General features: G+C 42.4%; 1 protein-coding gene across 1 annotated transcript in view; it reads right to left on the bottom strand.

The window, feature by feature from the left end:
* The window catches only part of CDKAL1 (CDKAL1 threonylcarbamoyladenosine tRNA methylthiotransferase), a gene marked incomplete at both ends in the record, with an annotated part of 604,736 nt that overhangs the window by 408,856 nt on the left and 173,335 nt on the right, over positions 1-22,545 (bottom strand). Inside the window, one exon of the mRNA XM_080710287.1 lies at positions 14,905-15,001. Coding sequence (XP_080566413.1) covers positions 14,905-15,001 — 97 coding nt within the window. The remainder of the gene's footprint in view (positions 1-14,904; positions 15,002-22,545) is intronic.

The following is a 22,545-nucleotide window of genomic DNA, read 5'->3' as shown; positions in this document are numbered from 1 at the left end:
TACAGAAAAAAGGAAAATGAAGACCTTGGCTCGCTGCAACCCTGCCCTGCCTGGGACCACTCTGAGAAACTGCTGGAGGCAAAACAAAAGAGGAGAAAGCCAACAGTGTCACATGCTATGCTGCAGAGTTAATAAGTAACATACAGACTAAAATAAATATGCGTTTAGAGGATATATAAACTCGGGGAGAAACTAGTTCCATAGCAATAAATCAAATAAAATGGAGACACTTCATTGAGACCTTTCTTATATAAAGGTGTGTATAAAGAACAGGATAAAGAGGGTCCCTGGTGGCTATGGGAAATCAAGTATATATGTGCTGTGGCTCACATAGCTTTTTTTTTGGTGGGGTTTTTTGTGGGTTTTTTGGGGGCAGTACTAGGGATGGAACCCAGGGGCACTGCACCTCTGAGCTACACCCCCAGTCCTACTTTTGGTTTTTTATTTTTTAGGTTTTTTTAGTTTTTTTGAAACAGGGTCTCACTGAATTACAAAGGGTCTCACTAAGTAGCTGAGGCTGTCCACGAACCGAAATCTCCCGTCTCCATCTCTCAAATGCTGGGATTGCAAGCATGCGGCACCACGCCCGGCCCCCTAGTGCAGTTAACTATTTCTTTTTCCCTCTTTTTTGTTTTTAACAATTTACATGCTAAGCACAGAAAGAAGAGTTAATGAGAAATAACTGGTGGTGCAAGGTCCCTCCAGAATGGGACGTCTAAGTCTTCTTCCTAAAAGGGGGCCAGGAGGAAAGCAGGGGCAGGTGGGGGTATTCATAGAAGTCAGGAGGATGTTGAACACGCAGTCATCCCTTGGCCTCACTGTGCCTCAATGAAGCAAGTGAGTTCGGCAAAAAGTGAGAAAGCACAGGATGAAGGAGGAGCAGAGCAAACCTTCAGGAACACCTGCCACGGGGCCTGCGGGGAGTGATGCCAGGCACATGTGAAAACCATCAGACAGAGCTGAGAAGCCGGGTGAAATGAATCCCATGAGTGTCTTGAGGTCCATCAGTTCTCATACAAGAGTGAAACAGACTGACCCAAACTTTGCTAATTCCATTGATTCCTTCACTCATCATCTATTGAGTATCTAAGGAATGCCACAATGATCCAAAGGGCTGGAAAACCAGCATTAGGAGGCTTATGGAATAAATTGGGAGAAAGCAAGGCATAAACAAGTTGACTGCATCTGGGAGTGGTGGAGCACACTTGTAATCCCAGTACTTGGGAGGCTGAGACAGGAGGATTGCAGGTTTGTGGCCAGCCTCAGCTTTTTAGTGAGGCCCTTTGCAAGTCAGTGAGACCGTGTTTCAAAATAAAGAATAAAAAATAGGGCTGGGGGGTGTAATTCAGAGGTAAAAGCCCCCCCCACACACACACTGGGTTCCATCCCCAGAACCAAAAAAAAAAAAAAAAAAAAAAAGTTGACTGCACATTGTGGTTAAGAGGAAGCTTGGAAAAGAGATTCAGAAGTAGAACAAAAATGGAGAAATAAAGTGGCTAAGGTTGGAGAAAGGAGAGAGAAAAGTAAAGTAAAGAGAATCAGTGGTTATAATGAGTGTGGATACAGGCATGTAGTTTTTTGTTGTTGTTGTTGTTTTTTTGGTTTTTTTTTTTTTTTTTTTTTTGGTGGTACTGGGGTTCCTAGAAGCCCTTCTACCTCCGGGCTACACTCCCAGACCTATTTTTACATTTTTTTTTTTAATTTGGAAACAGGGTCTCCTAAGCCAGAGCGCTTGGCTGGCTTCAAACCTGCGCGATCCTCCTGTCTCTGCCTCCCAAGTGTGGGGATTACAAGCGTGCGCCACCACGCCCAGCTGGCATGTAGTATTTTTTAAGAGATCGAGGTTCACAGTCTGGACATGGAGGCGGCTGCTGAACAGAACAAAAGAGAGGCACTGGCAGAGAAATAACCAAGTGTGGAGGCAGCTCGCAGGTGGGACAGTACATCTGGACGCCCAGGCAGCCCCGGTAGCACAGGCATGGGAGACAGATGGAAGAGTTGGTCAGATGCCCCAGGGAATGTGGATGAAGAACCAAAGTGTCGGCTGAGGAGAGAAGACAGAATCAGAGGAGCAGAAGATGAGATGACCCGGGGATGGAGAGACCCAAAGTGCTCTCCCACGCACGGAACGGAAAGCTCAAAGCACGCCAGCTTCCTAAGGAGAGGACAACTGAGGAGAGCGTGGTCCGCTACGGAGATGAGGCTAAGGTAAAACTTAAAATGCTTAGAAGAAACTACAGCCATACTCCATGTCGACCTTGGATTAGACAATGGTTTCTTAAATAACAGGAAAGCACAGCAACGCAAAGCCAAGCCAGATGAACCAGACACCATCAAAATGGGGACTTCTTGTACTTCAAAGGACACCATGAAGAAAGGATGAACACATGCGGAGAATGGGAGAAATTTTTACAGATCATGTATCTGATAAGAAACTTGTATTTACGGTATATTTAAAACTCCCACAACTCAAAGCTAGAAGACAAACCAATTAAAAATGGGCAAAGGATCTGAACAGATACTACTCCAAGGATGATAAAAGAATGAACAATTAACCAAGGAAAAGATGCTCATCACCACTGGGCAAGCGGGAGGCGCAAATTAAAACCACAATGGGGAATGTGGAATTACTGTTGCAGGGGGATACAGTTTCAGTTTGGGAAAATAAAAATATTCCAGAAATAGATGGTGATGATAGTTGCAAAATGATGTGAATATACTTAGTGCCACTGACCTGTCTACATTTAAACATGGTTAAAATGATTATATTCAGGTGATGTGTATTTGAGCAGACACACTAGCGCACGCGCGCACGCACACACACACACACACACACACACACACACACACACACACCCTGTAATCCCAGTACTTGGGAGGCTGAGATAGAAAGATCACAGGTTTTAAGCCAGCCTCAGAAACTTAGCTAGGACTTCTGCAATGTAGTAAAACCCTGTTTCAAAATAAAATAGGGCCGCCGGACATGGTGGCGCATGCTTATAATCCCAGCACTGGGGAAGCTGAGACAGGAGGATCGCACAGGTTCGAAGCCAGCCTCAGCTACTTAGTGAGGCTCTCAGAAACTTAGTGAGACCCTGTTTCCAAATAAAGTATAAAAATAGGTCTGGGAGTATAGCCTGGAGGTAGAAAAGCCCCTGGGTTCCACTCCCAGTACTACTATTACTACTACTACTACTACTACTAATACTAATACTAATACTAATAATAAAATAGGGCTGGGAATGTAGATAAAAGGTAGAATGGCCCTGAGTTCAATCCAAGTACCAAAATAAATAAATAAGTAAATAAATGAGAGATGCCTCTTTACATCCACATAAATGCCTATAATAACAAAAAAAGATAACAGTAGTTTTTAGGGAGGATATAGAGAAATTGAAACCTGCAGCCAGGCACAGCTGAGAATTAGGATTATAGCCTATAATCCTAGCACTTATGAGGCTAAGAAAGGAAGACTGTAGGTTCAACAGTAGCATGTGGAAAACTAGCAATACTCTGTTTCCAAATCAAAAAATAAAATAGGGTTATAAGTATAGCTCAAAGATAGAATGTCCTTCTGGGTTCAATCTCCAGTGCCACCAGAAAAAGAAGTATGGATGGATGGATGGTGGGGAAAGGGATGGAGGGAGGAGAAACTGGAACCCTCATATACTGGAAAACAATCTTCAGTTTTCAAATGGTTAAACGGATTTATCATATGACCCAGCAACTACAACCCTAGCAATATACTAAAAAAAAAAAAAAGAAACCTAAGCCCACACCAAAATTGTATACACACACACACACACACACACACACACACACACACACACCTGTAATCCCAGTACTTGGGAAGTTCACAACATGATTCATAGCAAAGATAAAAACCCAAGTGTTGATCCACTAATTAAATGTGGCATATCCATACAATCAAATACTAAGTCACAGAAAGAAATGGAGTACTGACACCTGCTACACTGTGCTAAGCCAAAACACACACACACAGAACTCACATACTGTTTGTTTCATTTATACAAAGGGTCCACAACAGGAGAGAGAGACGGCACAGGTACGTGACTGCTGCGTGTCTTTTTCAGGTGAAAAGATGTTTGAAAATTAGTTGTATTGAAAGTCACATAATTCTGTGAACGTACTTAGAACTATGGAATTATACACTTTAATTGGATGCATTACACAATGTATGAATAATCTCAATAAAGCCAGTATAACCACACACATACCAAAAAAAGAATTCTGCAAGTGGTCAAATGCTCCAATGTCAAGATCATTCATTATAGAAAAAATGAAAGCAATGTTCCAGATTAAAGGACCCTAAGAGACCTGAAAACTAAACGCAACTATGAATATCTGGTGTTTTTTTCTTTTTTCTATTGACAATGTCTGAATAAAACCTATGCACGCACAAGCTGGTAATATTGAACCAAAGCTTCTTCCTGATTTTGATAATTATTCTATAGTGATAAAAGAAAATGTCCTTATTTTTTTAAATGCCTAAGTATTTAGAAGAGGCATCTAGCTTGAAAGTTACTTTCAAGAGAATCAGAAAATAAAGGTGTCTATATAAAAAGAAAGTAAACGTTTGTTAAAATACTGATATTTGAGAAAGGGCATATGGAAATTCTTTGCTCCTTTTTGTCAGCTTTCTGTTAAGTCTATTTTGTCAAAATTAAAAGTTTAAATGCATGTGTTTGTATATGGATAGAAGAAATGTGACCATCCTAATAGTCATGATCTGCTTGGAAAGCTGGGCATGTGCACGCAGCCTCCTATAATCCCAGTATTTGGTAGACTAAACCAGGAGCATCACAAGTTCATGGCCGGCATCAGCAACTTAGTGAGACCCAGTTTCAAAATAAAAATAAAATAGGGCTAGGGTGATTAGTTTGGAGGTACAAAACCCCTGGTTCAATCCTCAATCCCACACACAAAAAAAAAAAATTGCTTAAGTTTATATAGCTGAAATTATATTCTGGTTTAAAAAAAAACTCGATAATTAAAAAAGAAAACTTGATAGCATTTGTTTCCATGGCAGAAAAATTAGGTATTGTCCACATCTGATAATTACTAGCTGGTATAAGAAACTCTAGGACTTTCAAGAGTCTACCAAAACTTAAAACAATTTATGTGAGGGGCTGGGGATCTAACACAGTGGTAGATCAGCTGCCGTACATGCCCTAGGTCCTGGTTTCAATTCCTACTACTGAAAAAAAAAAAAGTAACTCAATAAAAATGAGCAGAAAAGGTTTAAGTTTTGCCAGGAGTAGTGGCACACGCTTGTAATCCCCGCGCTTGGGAGGCGGGGACAGGAGGACTGTGCAGGTTCGAAGCCAGCCGTGCTGGCATAAGAGACCCTGTTTCCAAATAAAAAGTATAAAAATAGGTCTGGGGGTGTAGCCCAGAGGTAGAAAGGCTTCCAGGAACCCAAGAACCACCAAAAAAAAAAAAAAAAAAGTTTAAGTTTTAAGTCCATCAAAATTTTTTAAAGAAAATATTGGTTCCATTTCCATTTTTAATAAAGAGAACAGTAGAGGAAATTGTGGGGCGAGAAGAAAGGACACCAAGAAGGAAGCAAGAGAAGGGTGCGCCGGAAAAGTACAGGATTAGGAGGGGAAAACAGCAGAGTGGGAGGCAAGGGGAGGAGAAAAACTAATCAGGCACAAGAGACCTAACTCAAAATTCACACGCAGTAATGAATATACAGAGCTCCTTCGGGAAGAAAAGGAAAGCTGCTCTTAATTAATACTATAAATTGTAGCCCTGAACACACAAGAGCTTATTCTCTGGCATATAATTCAAATAAAATAAATAAAACAGTATCTTGTGTCCTTCAGGCACTTCGTTATAAACATACAGAAAAAAAGGCGTGCAGTATGTCCTATTCCTGACTCCATATGTTCTCGACAAAGAAGAAAGGAGTTGGTGAATAAACAATTCATAAATAACACTAATGAGTCATTCGGCTGAAGAACTTTAAAAAGAAGCCCATAAAATAGTTTATTCCACTATTATGAACTACTCCAAATTTATAACTAAACATCTCTTGAAGAAACAAGCCTATACAATGGCACCTAAAGTCAATAAAATGTGCTATTCTAAAGAGTCCCAACTGTTGAGAACAGTGCTGCCCATAGCATTTTCCACCACAGTGGTAAAAATGTTCATGTGCTGGGCTATCCAATACTGTTGTCATGAGCCACAAGTGTTAATTTTATACTTGAAATGGGGATAGTCTGAATGCAGAACCAAATTTTTCAATAATTTAAATAGTAACGTGTGGCTAAGAAACCATACTGGAAAATGCAGGTGTTGGAACTGGCCAAGGCAGACACCCAGTTTGTAGATATTTGTTACAGCAGCCCAAGGAAACTAAGACGAATCCCAAACACAGCTTAGCCAGCTTGGCAAGGAAACCAGCTCCTCATATGAAAACATCTGAGAACAAGCTGATACCTTTGTGTGTTGGGGAGGGGGGTGTCTGGGGGTAGAACCCATGGACATTCGACCTCTGAGCTACAGCCCCCACCCTATTTTTTATTCTTTTTTTTTTTTTAAACAGGGTCTCACTGAGAAGCCGAGGCTGTCCGCAAACCACTATCGTCCAGTTTCAGCCTCCTGAATGTTGGGATTACAAGCGTGCGCCACCACGCCCGGCTAAGCTGCTACCTTTTTACTAGCAAGAGATTCTACTTTAGTGCATTTGAAGTATCTCCCCCTCACCCCAAAACAGCCCAGTTAGGTAGGTTGAAGATTGTAATACAGTGACAGCCGCTATTTCTTAAAGTTACTTTGTTTCAGGCTCTGTGCTAATAATTCACATGCGCTATCACCTTTAATACCTACCATGTGCCTAGCTAAAAGATACTACTGTTATTTCCAACACAGAGGGAACCAAAGTCTGCCTAGATTTCTGCCATGAATATCAGGCAATGAATCAACTCCTCTTTGCCTATAAACACCTCAGAGGTCTTCCTAGACAAACACTGAATGCTATCCAGTTGAACCTGCCACTTTGAGAGACCCAGAAAACAACCCTATCAGCTCTCCCCGACAAACCACTAGCATGAATACGATCATCTGACAAATATTTATTAAACACTAACCCTGCAGTACATACTGTTCTAGAGATATACGGGTGATATACGGAGATACTGGAGATATACAGGTGAAAAATAGAGTCTTTGCTTCACGGAACTTACATTCTACTCAGGGGAGACAAACAGGAAAATAACTGGAAATTTGCATTTGCTATCATTACAGGTGCTATAAGGGGGGGTGGCACAGGACTGACGAGGCAGAAGACAATTTTGCTCAGGGCTGAAGGCAAGCCTGTGAACAGGTAGCATCAATGCTGGACCACAGGTAGCATCAATGCTGGACCACAGGTAGCATCAATGCTGGACCACACAGCAGAGGCATCAATGTGAACCAGGGGGAATATGTATAAGAGCTGAGAGATAGAAACGACGCACTGGATCACAAAAGAGTTAGGGACACAGTGGCCAGGCGTGACACTGCACGCTCTTACTCCCAGTGCTTGGGAGGCTGAGACAGGAGGATTTCAGGTTCAAGGACAGCCTCAGCAACCCAGTGAGACCATGCCTGTTTCAAAACAAAAAATAAAAGAGTTAGGCTATAGCCCCAGGGATAAAATGCCCTGGGAAGGAGATGAAGCCAGAAGGGCAGGAGAAGGAGAAGATCTGAAATACTGAGATGCAGGCCCTGAAGTTCAGACTTTACTTGCAAAACAAAGGCAATGGAGACTTCACGGAAGGTTGCTAAGATTGCTGGGACTGATTTTACTGAAAATTTGCAGTGATCGCTATTTAACCATATTCTTACGTGGTGTAACTCTTTTTATACTTGAATGAAAGCTACTTGGGGTTTTACAATCTCTTAATTTTATGCTAAGAGATCGAGAACTGTCAGCTCTCCCCCACAAACCACTAGCATGAATACGATCATCTGGCAAATATTTATTAAACACTAACCCTGGAGTACATACTGTTCTAGAGACTGGGATATACGGAACACTTAAACGCAAAGAGCAGCTTCATCATTAGCTCTAATTTTATTAGTACATAAATAAAAAAGCAATGGGTCATTTGCAGTCTAATTGAGAAATATCAGACCAAAACTTTAAAACCACATAAAAACTCAACTGATCTTTGAAAGAGGAAAAAAATGGCATAAGGATCAAATTTCATTCTTTTACATTGGATATCTAGTTTTCCCAGAAAGAGTTATGGAAGAGGCTGCTCTTTCCCCATTATGCCTTCCTTGTGGTCCTGATGAAAATAAGTTAACTGCATGTGCTTAGGTTTATTTCTGGACGCTCTATTCTCTTTTATTGGCCCGTGTATCTGTTTTTATTCCAGCACCATACTATTTTGATTACCGCAACTTTGTAATAAAGTATAAATGCATGAGGCCTAAAGTTTGTTTTTCTTTTCCAAGACTGTCCAAGTTATTTGGGGTCTTTTGTGATTTCATATAAATTTTAGAACTGTTTTACTATTTCTGTGAAAAAAATGCCATTGGAATTTTGATAGGAGTTGCATTGAATCTGTATACTACATCATACATAAAAATCCACTCAAAAGACATTAGCGGCCTCAACATTGGGCCTGAAATCATAAAACCCCCGGAAAAATATATAAGGGGGAAAAAGGCCTCTGGATACTGACTTTGGCAATAAATGTTTGGACATCACACCAAAATTTAAAGCAACAGCAGCAAAAAATAAACAAATGGGATTACAAACAAGCTCAAAAGCTCCTGAACAGCAATGGAAATAAACAAAACAGGAAGACAACCCAGTACATTGGGGTGAAAATGCAGACCATATATCTGAGAACATTCAAAATTTAGAAAGAATTCACACAACCCAAGAGCAGAAAAACAACCCTATTAAAAAATCAGCAATGAATTCAAATAGACATTTTTCCAAAACACACAAATAGCAAACAAGTATATGAAAAAGGTGTTCAGTATCTCTCATCCTCAGGGAAATGCAAATCAAGACCAATTCACACCTGCGAGGAGGACAACTATCAAGAAGACAAGAAACGATGAGTGTTGGCACTGGATGAAGAAGGAAAGGAAACCCTTCTGTATTGTGGGTGGGAAGGTAACTTGGGGTGGCCATTAAGGAAAAGCGCATAAAGATTCCTCTGGATTGACACATTCCACTTCTGGATCTCTGTCCAAGGAAGGGCAATCGGCGCCTTGCAGAAATATCTGAGTTCTCCTGTTCATTGCAGCACTAACCACAACAGCCCAGACGTTGAAAACCCTAAGCATCTATCAGCCGACCAATGTAAAGAAAGCAGAGTCAATGTACACAGCGCAGTGTCATCCAGCCTTCCAAAAGGAGATACTGCCATTTGCAAGAATGTGGATGAACCTGCAGACATCATGTTAAGGGCAGAAAGCCAGACATGAAAGTCAAACTACCGCCTGAGCTCACGTGTATGTAGACTCTAAAAATAAAAAGTGAATACACAGAAACGGAGTAGAACAGAGATCACCAGGGATGGGATGGAAAGGAAATGAGGAAAAGTTAATTGAGGGTAAAAACCCACAGTTGTGTAGAATAAATTCAGGGGCCTAGGGTATGTCCTTAAGGACTGTCCTTGCGAATAATAAACCTTAAGCCAGGCGTGGTGGCGCACTTTTGTAATCCCAGTACTTGATTTGTGGTCAGCCTCAGCTACTTAGTGAGGCCCTCTACAACTTAGTGAGACCCTGCTTTAAAATAAAGAATAAGCCGGGCGTGGTGGCGCACGCTTGTAATCCCCGCGCTTGGCAGGCTGAGACAGGAGGATCGCACAGGTTCGAAGCCAGTCGCGCGCGCTGGCTTAGGAGACCCTGTTTCCAAATAAAAATGTAAAAATAGGTCTGGGAGTGTAGCCCGGAGGTAGAAGGGCTTCCAGGAACCCCAGTACCACCAAAAAAATAAATAAATAAATAAATAAATAAATAAATAAATAAATAAATTTTAAAAAGAATAAAAAATAGGAGATCATGTTGTACATTATAAATAAATAAAAAGGAAAATTATATCATGCCCATCTTTGTAAAGAACCATAGATATAAAATATTTTCCCATTAACTGTATATTAAAAACGTTCACTCTTATCATGATAGAAGTCTCATCCAATAATCATCACCAGATAGGTTCAATACTCGCTTCTCCATAAAGCATATTTGTCTCTAAATTTTGCTCCAAGCTTTGAAGAAAAGTCCACATTTTAAATGGTAATGAAACAATTTCCAAATCTTTTAAATTTGGAGAAGACCACAGCAACCTCTGAGCTGAGTGTTGTAACACAATCAGAAGAAAGACTTTGATTTACAAGCCTGTCAATAATTTTATTAATGTGCTACATAAGAGAGCACTTACTGTTCCATGTGGATTCATTTGAACAAAACGTCATTTCCCTGTGTGTTTTCACTTCTGTCTTCTCATTGAAAGAGTGTTCCCCAATGATATGATAGATTTGTTAACCAAAACTACATGACAAATTTATCCCCTAAAGTGGTACCAATGAGTGACTAACTCCAAGTTACAGATCAAAGGAGCAAATTTCAACACGAGGCCAAGTTAGGAGGAGGATGTCAGTAAAATGAGCATCTGTCCCAAGAACTCCTCTTCCTCTTAAATCCAACTTCTTTTTTTTTTTTGGGGGGGGGGCGCGGGAGATGGCACCTAGGGGCATTCTACCTTTGAGCTACACCCCCAGCCCTATGTTTTCTTCTTTATATTTTGAAATAGGGTCTCATTGAGTTGCAGAGGGCCTCACTAAGTAGCTGAGGCTGGCCACAAACCTGCAATCCTTCTGTTTAAGCCTCCCAAGTAATGGGATTATAAAAGTGGGCCACCATGGACAGTTTAAGATTTATTATTCGTAAGGACTTGAACCCAGGGGACTTGAACACTGAGCTACAGTCCTTTTTATTTTAATTTTGTATTTTGAGATTAGGCCTCACTGAGTTGCCCAGTGTGAACCTCAAAGTTGCAATCCTCCTGTCTCAGTCCCCCAAGTAGCTAGGACAACAGGCATGGGCCACCATGCCTAGTGATTCTAATCAGAAACAGGCTCATAATCCCGGGCTTGGTGGCGCACGCTTGTAATCCCCGCGCTTGGGAGGCAGAGACAGGAGGATCGCACAGGTTCGAAGCCAGCCTTGCTGGCTTAAGAGACCCTGTTTCCAAATAAAAATATAAAATAGATCTGGTATGTTCCAGAAACCCAGTACCACCAAAAAAAAAAAGAAAAGAAAAGAAAAGAAAGAATTTGGCTGGCCCATAATAAATATCCAATTATAGATGATTTGGGCTTCTTAATTTTTAAAAACTATTCAATTCTGTGTGTATAATTTTCACATACAAAAAGCCATGGAAAAATATATAGATGCCACAGAAAAAAATGTTCAGTGAAATTATATTGGCAAAGAATAATCTAATACTTTGATAGTCCTTGATGCTAATGAATCTATAATTACTTTTCTGAAGTATTCTGAAGTATTCGAGATAATGTGATTTTGACAGTTTATAATGTACTACACCTTTTTTTATGTTTCCTTTGGTACTAGAGATTGTACCCAGGGGCATTCTGCCTCCAAGCTACACCCCCCAGCCCTTTTCATTTTTTATTTTGAAACAGTATCTTGCTAAGGCTGAGGCTCTCACTAAATTGCTGAGGCTGTCCTTGAACCTAAGATCCTCCTGTCTCAGCCTCCTAAGTACTGAGATGCTTGCACCACTGTGCCCTACTGCAATGTACCATTTTTAGGTTAAAATAAAAGCCCCCTGTGGCGAGTAATGTATTTTGTGTAATTCCCCCAAAATTTGAGAATACATATATCCAAAAATTAAGAGTTAAGTAGACTACAGCACATCCTTCCATACGATCAGTAATGAAGGAACTAAAGTAGCTTAAAAACTCATAAAAAACAAATATACAATATAATTTGAAATTATAAGTAAGTAAAAGATGCAAAGGTTAAGAGTCTGAAGGGGATAAACAGAGTTATAACAATTATATAAAGGTGAGAGAAATAAAAATGTTCTTTCTAGTCACTTTTCAAAACATGTGTTCTTCAGATATTTTCCAATCATAAATGAGCCAAATAAAATAAATCTAAGAAATAAAATGGGGCTGGGGCTATGGCGGAAAGAAGAGTGCTAGACTGAGGGGAAAAAATAAAAGAAAAAAAAACAGGAAAGCTCCTGAAGCCTGTCTTCTCTCTGAGCATCATATTAAATGATGCTTACTGTCCCCCCCCACCCCCATGTTGGAGATCAAACCCAGGTCATCAAAGATGCTAAGCAAACACACCGCTCCCGAGCTCATCCCAGGCCTCCACCCTCACAGTGGATCCTGAGTATGTCCTCTCCCCCAACACGCACATACATTAAGCTTCCCTCCTGCACACAATGAGTTCAGAAATGTGCCCATCATACACACAGAGGAGAGGCTTCTGCTGAGCTAGAGCAAATCTGCTATCCCAGTAGCGCCATTCCTTGGGATGAAATTGAAGATGAAGTCCAAGCATGTACCACACTCCATCTCTAAAACAGAATTCTAACTCGTTTCCTATTTCCCTGCCACAGCAGGATTATGTTTAGAGAGAGTTAGTCTGACGTGAAGAGATAACTCCAGAGTCCAATACTCATTTCATTCCTTAAACCAAGAGAAATCAAAATGTAAACAGACAAATGGTGAGAACAAACTAAAGTTACCAAACATTCACGTTCTGTTTGTTTAAAGTGAGAATGTTTGTTCAAAGATTATTAAATTTGCTAGTGGGGTTAGGACTCCGCAGCAGAAAACAAGTTCATTACAGTGTGAACAGGACACGCAAGCCTGCCAATAGTGTACTGAGGAAGGACAGATCTGGCGCAAAGCTCAAAGTTTTACAATGAGCATACATCATTTTAACATACATACATATATGTATAATTTTAATTAATAAGGCCTTGTTTTAAAGACAATCACTAGTGAGTTGACAGGGCACAGCTTTGGAAGAATGGCAAGAGGGAAAAAAATGCACCATCTGGTCAACCAATATTGACAGAATGTCAACTACTCAAGAGCATTTTGTGAACAGTGATAGCCACAAAGAATAAGGGGCAGAACAGAGTGGTCTCTGAACATCATGGAGCCAATTGCCCACAAGGTAAAGAAGCATGCCAAAGACAAAACTACAAAGGGAAGACTCTTTAAGTCAGCGTTTATTGAGTACTTACTGTATTCCAGGCACATAAAGAAGACTGAAGAAACAGAGTTGTTGTTGGTTTTTCCAACTTTGCTGTCTGAAGATGGAACCCAGGGGCATTCGATCTCCGAGCTACACCCCAGCCCTATTTTTTATTCTTTATTTTGAAACAGGGTCTCACTAAGTCATGGAGGGCCTCACTAAATAGCTGAGGCTGTCCGCAAACCAGGATCCTCCTGTCTCAGCTCCCCAAATGCTGGGATTACAAGCATGGGCCACCACACTGAGTGTTTTTTTTTTTTTTTTTTTTTTAAAGACAGACAGCTGCTCTAGCCAGGCATGGTGGTGCACGCTTGTAATCCCCGCGCTTGGGAGGCAGAGACAGGAGGATCAAGCAGGTTCAAAGCCAGCCGCGCTGGCGTAAGAGACCCTGTTTCAAAAATATAAAATAAGTCTGGGAGTGTAGCCCGGCGGTAGAAAGGCTTCCAGGAACCCCAGTACCGCCAAAAAAAAAAAAAAAAAAGAGACAGCTGCTCTCATAAAAAAAAAAGAGACAGCTGCTCTCATGAGAATAATAATTTACATAAAGATGTCCATTTTTAAAAAATCATGTAAGAAATATAAAATCAAGACACTAAATCTAAAAGCAAAGCTGTTCTGAGATAGCAATGTACAATAAGCAGAGGGAGCTCAGGGGCAGACTTACAGAGGAACACGCGGAAGGTCACAGGGGACCATGCAGAGTGTCACAGAGGAACACACGGAGGGCCACAGGGGACCACACGGAGGGTCAGAGGGGCCACACGGAGGGTCACAGGGGATCACACGGAGGGCCACAGGGGACCACATGGAGGGTCACGGGACCACACGGAGGGCCACAGGGAACCATACGGAGGGTCACGGGACCACACGGAGGGTCACAGGGAACCACACGGAGGGTCACGGGACCACACGGAGGGCCACAGGGAACCACACGGAGAGCCACAGGGGACCACACGGAGGGCCAAAGGGGACCACACAGAGGGTCACAGGGGACCAAATGAAGGATCACAGAGGCCACAAAGAAGGCAGAAGAGACTCAATGGAACATGTCATGCTAGAGATGAGACTTGGAGGAGAAAATGACAGTTGCGGTGTTTCAAGAAAGGCCCCATGCACTAGCGGGTGAGGATAAGTGGGATGGGGAATTGTATAATATGGAGAGAGATGACAACAGACAAAGACGATGTTATTCAAGGACATAAATTCCACACTATGGTTTTCTACTATACTACTCTTTTTTTGTGTGTGTGTGGTACTGGGGCATTCTACCTACGAGCTACGCCCCAGCTCTATTTTATTCTTTATTTTATAACAGGGTCTACGTTGCCAAGGGCCTCACTAAGTAGCTGAGGCTGGCCGTGATCCCAGATCCTCCTGCCTCAGCCTCCCAAATGCTGGGATTACAAACGTGCGCCACCACACCCAGCTTGTACTACTCTTTCTTAATGAGAAAACACAGAACACAGTTCTGAGGTGAAATGAAAGAGTCACACAGACATCACACAGTTTGAGAGGCAATAATGAGGAAGGAATGTTTAAGTAACCTAGACACAGGAACTAAAATGTGGAGCTATTATGTTAATATTCGAGATTTTTCTTTTCTGACAACAAATACAAGCATACCCCAATGATGCTCATTCCTTTGAGGTAGTCCTGGCGAGGCTGGGCCTGCGGGACACATCCAGCCAACACCACTTTCTTGTTCTCCTCTTGAGCTTTTCTAAAGGATGGAAGAAAGAACAGTGTGAATCCTTTTGTTCATAGTATGCCTTTGGAACCTGCTGTTAGGACATAGTTCTCTAAATAATAACAGGCCCATCTAACACAAACCAGGGTTTTCGTACAACTGATCAAAGAAAAACATAAGGATATTTTGCACTCTATGTCTATTTATCATACCGCTAAAGAGCTCAATAGTAGTCCAGTCTGACAATGCCTTCCATTATCCCTTCATTACAAAACCATCGCATGGAGCTGGCGCAGGCATGAATCATTCTGGAAAACAACTTTCTAGATAGACGAGCTTACCCTTCAACTAGGAACTTATCTTAAATATTAATGAAAACGTGCCTAAAACTTTACATATTCTGTCCCTGTGTTCTTCTGACCAACATAGAAGTAAAATACATTTCGAAATGATTCAATTAGAAGAGAAGAATCAATATAAAGAATAATAAGATCTCATATCCTAGAAATTCCCTCTATCTCTCCATAACCCTCTGCTCATTCCTGACCCCTAGAAACCTACAGTTATCGATAGTCAATGCTCCAGACACCAGACTACCACTCACATATGCAATACAGACTTGTGCAATATAGGTATGCATGCGTGCGTGCACGCGAGTGTACACACACATACATCTAGTACTTGTACGCACATGCACTTGGATATTTGAACAACTATTTCTAGAATATCCGAAACTAGATGTGAAATCAACAGTTCAGCTGTGTGGTTTCCTTAGCATAAATTCTACACTGGTTCAAAAGCACATACATCTAGCTATTTTACTAAGTATTTAGTTACTCGAGAGGAAGTTGGAGTACATGAACTCCATTCGCTCATTCTATGTGCATACACCAAACGCTGATTCCAAGTGAGCCAACGGCAATAAATGCAGTGGAGCCTGTAATTTTTCCTAGAAACTATTCACATCCTTTTGCATCTTAAAATTAAATTTTCAAGTCTTCGATTCCTTTTCAAGTCTATGAGGACTGGGGTCTCCTGATACTTTATTTGTATTATTGTACTTCGTGCGCCAAACTGGGTCCCTAGCTGCCCTAGCCATCGCCCAGTTTCTGAAATCAACTGAGAAAGCAGAGGGTTCCTGCAACCCGCTTTCTGGCCATGACTAGAGTACACCGCCAGGAAGTGCAGAGCCTCCACACTAAGCATGCTGATTCTGTCAAGAGCGCACATTCTGAATTCGAAGCCCTCGAGGGAGCGCTTTGTTATATGACCGGGCAGAGTACACAATACTACTTTAAGAGTACTTCAGCCAGGCAAAGTGGCACAGGCTTGGAATCCCAGCACTTGGGAAGCTGAGACAGGAGGATCACAGGTTCAAAGGCCATCATTAGCAACTTAGTGAGAACCCGTTCAAAAGAAGAAGAAAAAAGTGGGAGCCCGAGATTTTTGTTTTGTTTTTGGTGGTACTGGGGTTCCTGGAAGCCCTTCTACCTCCGGGCTACACTCCCAGACCTATTTTTACATTTTTATTTGGAAACAGGGTCTCCTAAGCCAACGTGTGTGGCTGGCTTCGAACTTGCGCGATCCTCCTGTCTCTGCCTCCCAAGCGCGGGGATTACAAGCATGCATCACCACGCCTGGCGGAGCCCAAGATTTTGCTGAAAGGTAAAATGCTCCTAGGTTCAATCCCCAGTAGCCACTCCCCGCCCTCACAAAAAAAAAAAAAAGCACCTGTAAAGGTTTCAGTTCAGTAACTTTATTAGAGTACTTTCAAATAATCTTTCCTCTTAGAACATTTTAAAAAACAACTCATTATAAAATTTGACTTGGGTAAATGCATACTATATCAAGTGGATTGTGGCCTGGCTCTTCCACCTGGCTGTAGCTTTTTATCAGTGTAGTGCACACAAATACTTGCCTTGTAGTAAACATGAAATACACTGTCAAATGGGGGAAAAAATCTTTTCATTTTCATTAACAATCTGTACAGGGAAGTTATTAACATCCAGTTTTTTTAGATAGCTTTGGCTTTATCACCCAGAGTTACTTCCAAGCATCCAAGAGTGACTCTGTGATCATTAACAAGTAAATCCAAATGAAACCCTGCTACATAAATGAAGTAATTATTAAGTGCATCTAGGACACTGCAGTGGTGTTTAACCAGTGACCTGCACTCACAAGCTTAGGGCTTATAACGGATAAAATAGAAAGACAGCGGCCGACACACCATCAAGCAAAATGCCTTCAGTGGCAACAGGCGTACAGGTGACCAACCAGAAGGGAAAACAACAGCGACTGAGAGACAGGAGGAGGCTCCATGAAGACATCTAGAGGAATTCACATCAGAGACGGGGTGGGGGCCCCTGACAGTCCAAGAAAGCTCCAGCAGTTGCTGCAGAGAGGACAAATACAAGAAGGTACAAAGCAGGGGTGCTGTGACACACTGGGTGGGACCATCGGACAGCCCAAGACTGACCTGAAGGGAGTGATCAGCTAATTAGAGGGGTCTGAAACAGAGAGGCTGGGCTGAGTAGTTTATTAAACATTAATTTCATGGTTTTATTGAATTTGGCCTTAAAATGGTAGGGCAGATGAAAAGGATAATCAAAGCCAAAAGTCAAAGCCCAGTCATAAAACAGTAATGCCACCCTTTTTTTTTTTTTTAATCTTTTTGTGGCACTGGAGATTGAAACCAGGGGCATTCTACCTCCAAGTTATACCCCCCAGCCCTATTTTTTATCTTTTATATTGAAACGGTCTCACACTAAGTTGCAAAGGGCCTCATTAAGTAGTAGCTGAGGCTGGCCATGAACCTGCAATTCTCCTGTCTCAGCCTCCCAAGTACTGGAATTACAAGTATGCACCACCACGCCTGGCTCAATGCCACACTTTATATGTGACCAAATAAAATAGCAAAAATTTAAACCCAAATAGAATAGTCTTCTTCTAAACATTTCCTCCTTGCATCCTGCTTTTTCTTTAGTGAGCTTTATTTGGGCTAATAAAAGCCTGGATATTTTTTTCTTTGGAAATGTACCCAGCACAAATTTTAAAAAGCTTTCATCCTTCAAAATATGAATGCCGGTAAGAATAATACCTTAGAAAATCTTAAAATAGTATGAATTACCATGTCTTCCTTTCAGGCAGTTCTGAAATGTTCATTAAAATAAAAATTGAAATGGAAAAAGTTAATTTAATATAATAGTTGCTATTTTCTTGAAACATATTTCCAAATAAAAATAGCAATGTGTCCTTATCTAGAGCATTAACTTGAGTAACAGAGAAAACATAAAAAATCTTTCCCTCTTTTCTCCTAGCATCAAATGCAAGAAATAATTTGTGCATACTCTTAGGTTTCACAGCATCATAAAAATACCTAATGATGATATATCATTCCCTTATTTTACAAACATGAAAATCAAGTTTCAAAAGATGCACTGACAGAGGCAGAATTAGCCAGAGAGCTGAATGAGCAGCCAAGATTTCCTGGTTTCTTCAATACCAGCTTTCAAAACACAAACCAAGCCGGGTGTGGTGGCGCACGCTTGTAATCCCCGTGCTTGGGAGGCGGAGACAGGAGGATCGCGCTGGTTCGAAACCAGTAGCGCTGGCTAAAGAGACCCTGTTTCCAAAAATAAAAAAAGTATAAAGTAGGTCTGGGAGTGTAGCCCGGAGGTAGAAGGGCTTCCAGGAACCCCAGTACCACTGCCCCCCCCCCAAAAAAAAAACCCCACACAAACCAAACTTGCATTTTGCTGGAGTAATAAACTTTGGAGCAAACATCCCTTCATTAGGACGGCATAGGAATTTACAGAGCTTTGATATATCTAATTTCTCACAGGTAGAAACACAGTATTTCACAGTTTTTGCTTATCTGAGCCTTGTGAAAATGTAAGAATCTAATCAAGTAATAATAAATTCATAGCCATAACAAGAAAAACTCAGTTCTCCATAAGCAGCATGAAAGAATTCATAATCCATTAGCCATGATACCTTTCCTAAATTCTGGAATCAGTCAAAGAGGAAATGGGGGGGGGGGTGTCTACCTGCATGATTCTGTTGCCAGAACATGGAGAGATGGATTATGAGGTTCCAATAGTGGAAAATAAAATTAGTCTAAGATTTGATGGGTTTATCACTCTAAAAGAATTTACCATTTCCATATATCCATATATGTAAGTGAAGGTGTATAGACAGAGTGAAACCCAAAGTAACTGAGCTATAATCCCAGGACTATGACACTGAATGTTATTTTAACAAGCAAAACTAAAATACTAATTATACACTACATGCCCCGTGAGAAGATAAAGTCACAGCAAGGTGAGCAGTCTGTGGGCACCTAGAAAAGAGGGGCCCCAAGGGGAGAAACTTCTCAATGTCTGTGCTAAGAACAAGCCACCCAGGTGATCAAAACAGCCAACCCTCTTAGACACCAGCACTCAAGTCTTTAAAGTGTATCTAGATATAACCAACTAACAAGACCCAACAGAAGACCCAACAAAGCGGCCACAGAAATCTGGTCAAAAAGTTCCTCTTTGGGGCTGGCTCTTATAGCTCAGAGAAAGTATATGCTTAGCATGCACCAGGCAAATTTCACACAGAAGGAAGTGAGCCCTGATTTCCAGTTCGATTGGTTTCCTTCACTCTGCTTCCTGCCAACACCCCTAAGAACTATTATTAAGAAGTCGACAGATTCAGCATCTGTTTTCATACTAGCACTCGTCCGTGCACAATATGGCAGATACAAGGGAAAATGAAGATTAAGAGTGTCTTGAACACGATTCTGTCTAGAAGGAGGAGAAATGGGCTTTGGAAGACAGATTTTCACATAGAAAAGATAGAATAGAGGTGGCAAGGAGAGCCATCAGCAGCCCTGGGCACATTCAGCACACAATGGTGTCGGCTCCTAAGCACACCAGGGCTGGGGAGCAGAGGTGGCTTTCCCTGAAGGCAGTGGCCCCCACCCAGGCCCCGGAAGGAGTCACGCAGCACAAGGGCACAGGGAGACCGGGGTCCCGCCCCACCTCTCTGCAGCCTGTGACCACATCCCTGCTCTGGGCAGCAAGGGTGAAATGATGTGTGTGAAGAAAAGATATTTGTGGCTTTAAGGGGAGGAAAGGTAAGAATCAAGAGGCTTCTGCAAAGAAGACAGTTGGCTCATTGCAGAAAGGAAAAGGTTTGAGGAGACGTGTAAAAGGATTTGAAAAAAACAGCTACAAGGGGACAGCAACAGGCGAGGGGAACTGATGGAACAGACAGGGAGAAGCAGAACAGTGTGTCTGCAGAAATCAGAAAACAGATTCGTGTTGCAAACTGGGTGAAGGATGAGAAATGCATTGACTGGGGTTCCAAGGGGTGTGAATCACCTCAAGGCTCCAAAGGGAACCAAGTGCAGGCACCGGAGATGACCCCTAGGCTTTGGTGGTACTGGGGTTCCTGGAAACCCTTCTACCTCTGGGCTACACTCCCAGACTCATTCTTTTATTTGGAAATAGGGTCTCTTAAGCCAGCACGGCTGGCTTCAAACCTGCATGATCCTCCCGTCTATGTCTCCCAAACGCGGGGATTACAAGCATGCACCACCATGCCCAGCGACCCCTAGGCTTTGAATAGGAATCTCACAAGCCTGGCTGCAGGAGGCTTTCCTAGCAGTGGAGAAAGTGGGGTGTGTGCAATCCCAAGAGGTGGCTGCGTTTGGCATGGTCAGATGGGCCTCAGAACAATCAACTGATGACACTGGTTCCTTTGGTGCCTGGGCACATCTAATTCCAGTAATCTCCAAGATCAGTTTCTAAATCTGCAAAACTAAGGATCCCACCCTGAAAGCCAGCAGCGACGCCTAGTTAAGTGACCTGGAAAGGCAGCTAGCCTCTATGACACGTGCTTCCCTTTCTGTAAAACTGAAATCCAATCCTTCAAGCTAAGCAGGCATAGCAAGTGCTTTCTAAAGCCTGTGGCTCAACAGCCCTATCAGAAATTTCAAAGGCCTTGGTTTTAATTCAAAGATCTAGCAAGAGAACGCCATCGCCAGTGAGCAGCCAGTCCAGTCTCCAGTTCTTCTCCCTCAGAGAATGATTCCTAAGGACACTCATGCTCTCACTGCCGAGCAGCACATCCCAATGATTGGGTGCTGGACTTTTAGTGTCGATGCTTCCGCCCGTGGCCAAGCTACTCACATCCCTTCCCTTGCAGCTTGGAGACACCCCGCAATTACAGGCAGCATTTAAAAAGAGAAGCCAGGACCCACCCCTTCAACTTGTCACAGGTCTGCATCTCACAAGGATAAAAAGCCAAGGTTCTTCAAAAGGGCCACGAGGCTCTCAGTGCCGGAGCATCCTCCTTGCTCCTCCCTCATCTCCTGCAGCTCCTGCTCCGCTTTTCTCACTCGCTGCGCCAGCCCCGCAACCGACTGAGTGTTCCTGAAAAGCGCCATGCCCGTGCCGAGTCAGGCCCAGGCCCACAAGCAGGCCGCCTGGGCCCCACCGCACCCTCGGCCTGAGGTCCTCATCTGCCTGGCCTCATGCACAAACCCCTCCCACCCTGTTGACACTGCACACACCGAGAAGCCCCAGCTCCTCTGCCTTACTCTTGCTTGTGGTTGCTGGGCTGCCATGTCATTTTCTAATTCAAGCCTGCCCCCAAGTATAAATTTCTCTAAGACAGGGATTTTTGTGTGTCTTGATTTATAGGGGTATTACCAGACATAGACCACACCCGGCACATTTTACCAGCAAAGAAGAACTGGGATGGCACTAAAAGTCCAGTGGCAGAGGGGGAGCTAAGGGAATCAGGGCGCAGCCTGCCATGGACCCCCACTGCCATTGACCAGGCTGGGAATAAAATGAGGAAGAGCCAGGCTGCCAGGGACCTTGGGGAGTCTCTGCTTCCTGCTAACTGTGTGGCCACGGTGGGTGGGTGGGGGGCGGGGGGGGTCCTTAACCTCTCCGTGCTTCGGGTTCTTCCTCTATAATAAAAGCTCCCATCTGTGAGGCTTACGGGAAGGCGATGTTAATATATGAAAAGTGCTTTAGGAATTGTTGGCATTTGGTAAAAACCTTATAAATATCCCTAACTGTTATAGAGAATTATGAAGATCCATAAATGCAAACACAGAAAGATATCCACAATCCGTGACTAGGAGAAAGCAATTCGTTCTAGTACAGGACATAAACTGTGAACCATTTTCATAAAAAAGGCATCATGAAGGCAGGTGCATCAAATTAACTGTAAATAAATGACTAACTAGTTCCCCTGGATAAGGATTAAAAATAATAATAAAGAACAGTCCAGCATACGGGTTTTTTGTTTTTGCCATAAGAATTGAACCCAGTTTCATTCTTCTACCTCTGAACTTTATCACCAGCCCTATTTTACTTTTTATTTTGAAACAAGGTCTAAGTTGCTATGGCCTAGCTAACCCACCTGTCTCAGGCTCCTAAGTACCAGGATTACAGGTGTGTGTCATCACAACAAGCCCAACATTGTTCTTAAAAACTAGACACCCTAGCTGGGCGTGGTGACGCACGCTTGTAATCCCCGCACTTGGGAGGCGGAGACAGAAGGATCACGCAGGTTCG

Source organism: Muscardinus avellanarius (assembly GCF_963383645.1).
Source record: "Muscardinus avellanarius genome assembly, chromosome: 14".
Taxonomy (NCBI): Eukaryota; Metazoa; Chordata; class Mammalia; order Rodentia; family Gliridae; genus Muscardinus; species Muscardinus avellanarius.
The sequence above is the reverse complement of the archived record's forward strand: the minus strand, read 5'-3'. Positions and strand labels throughout refer to the sequence as shown.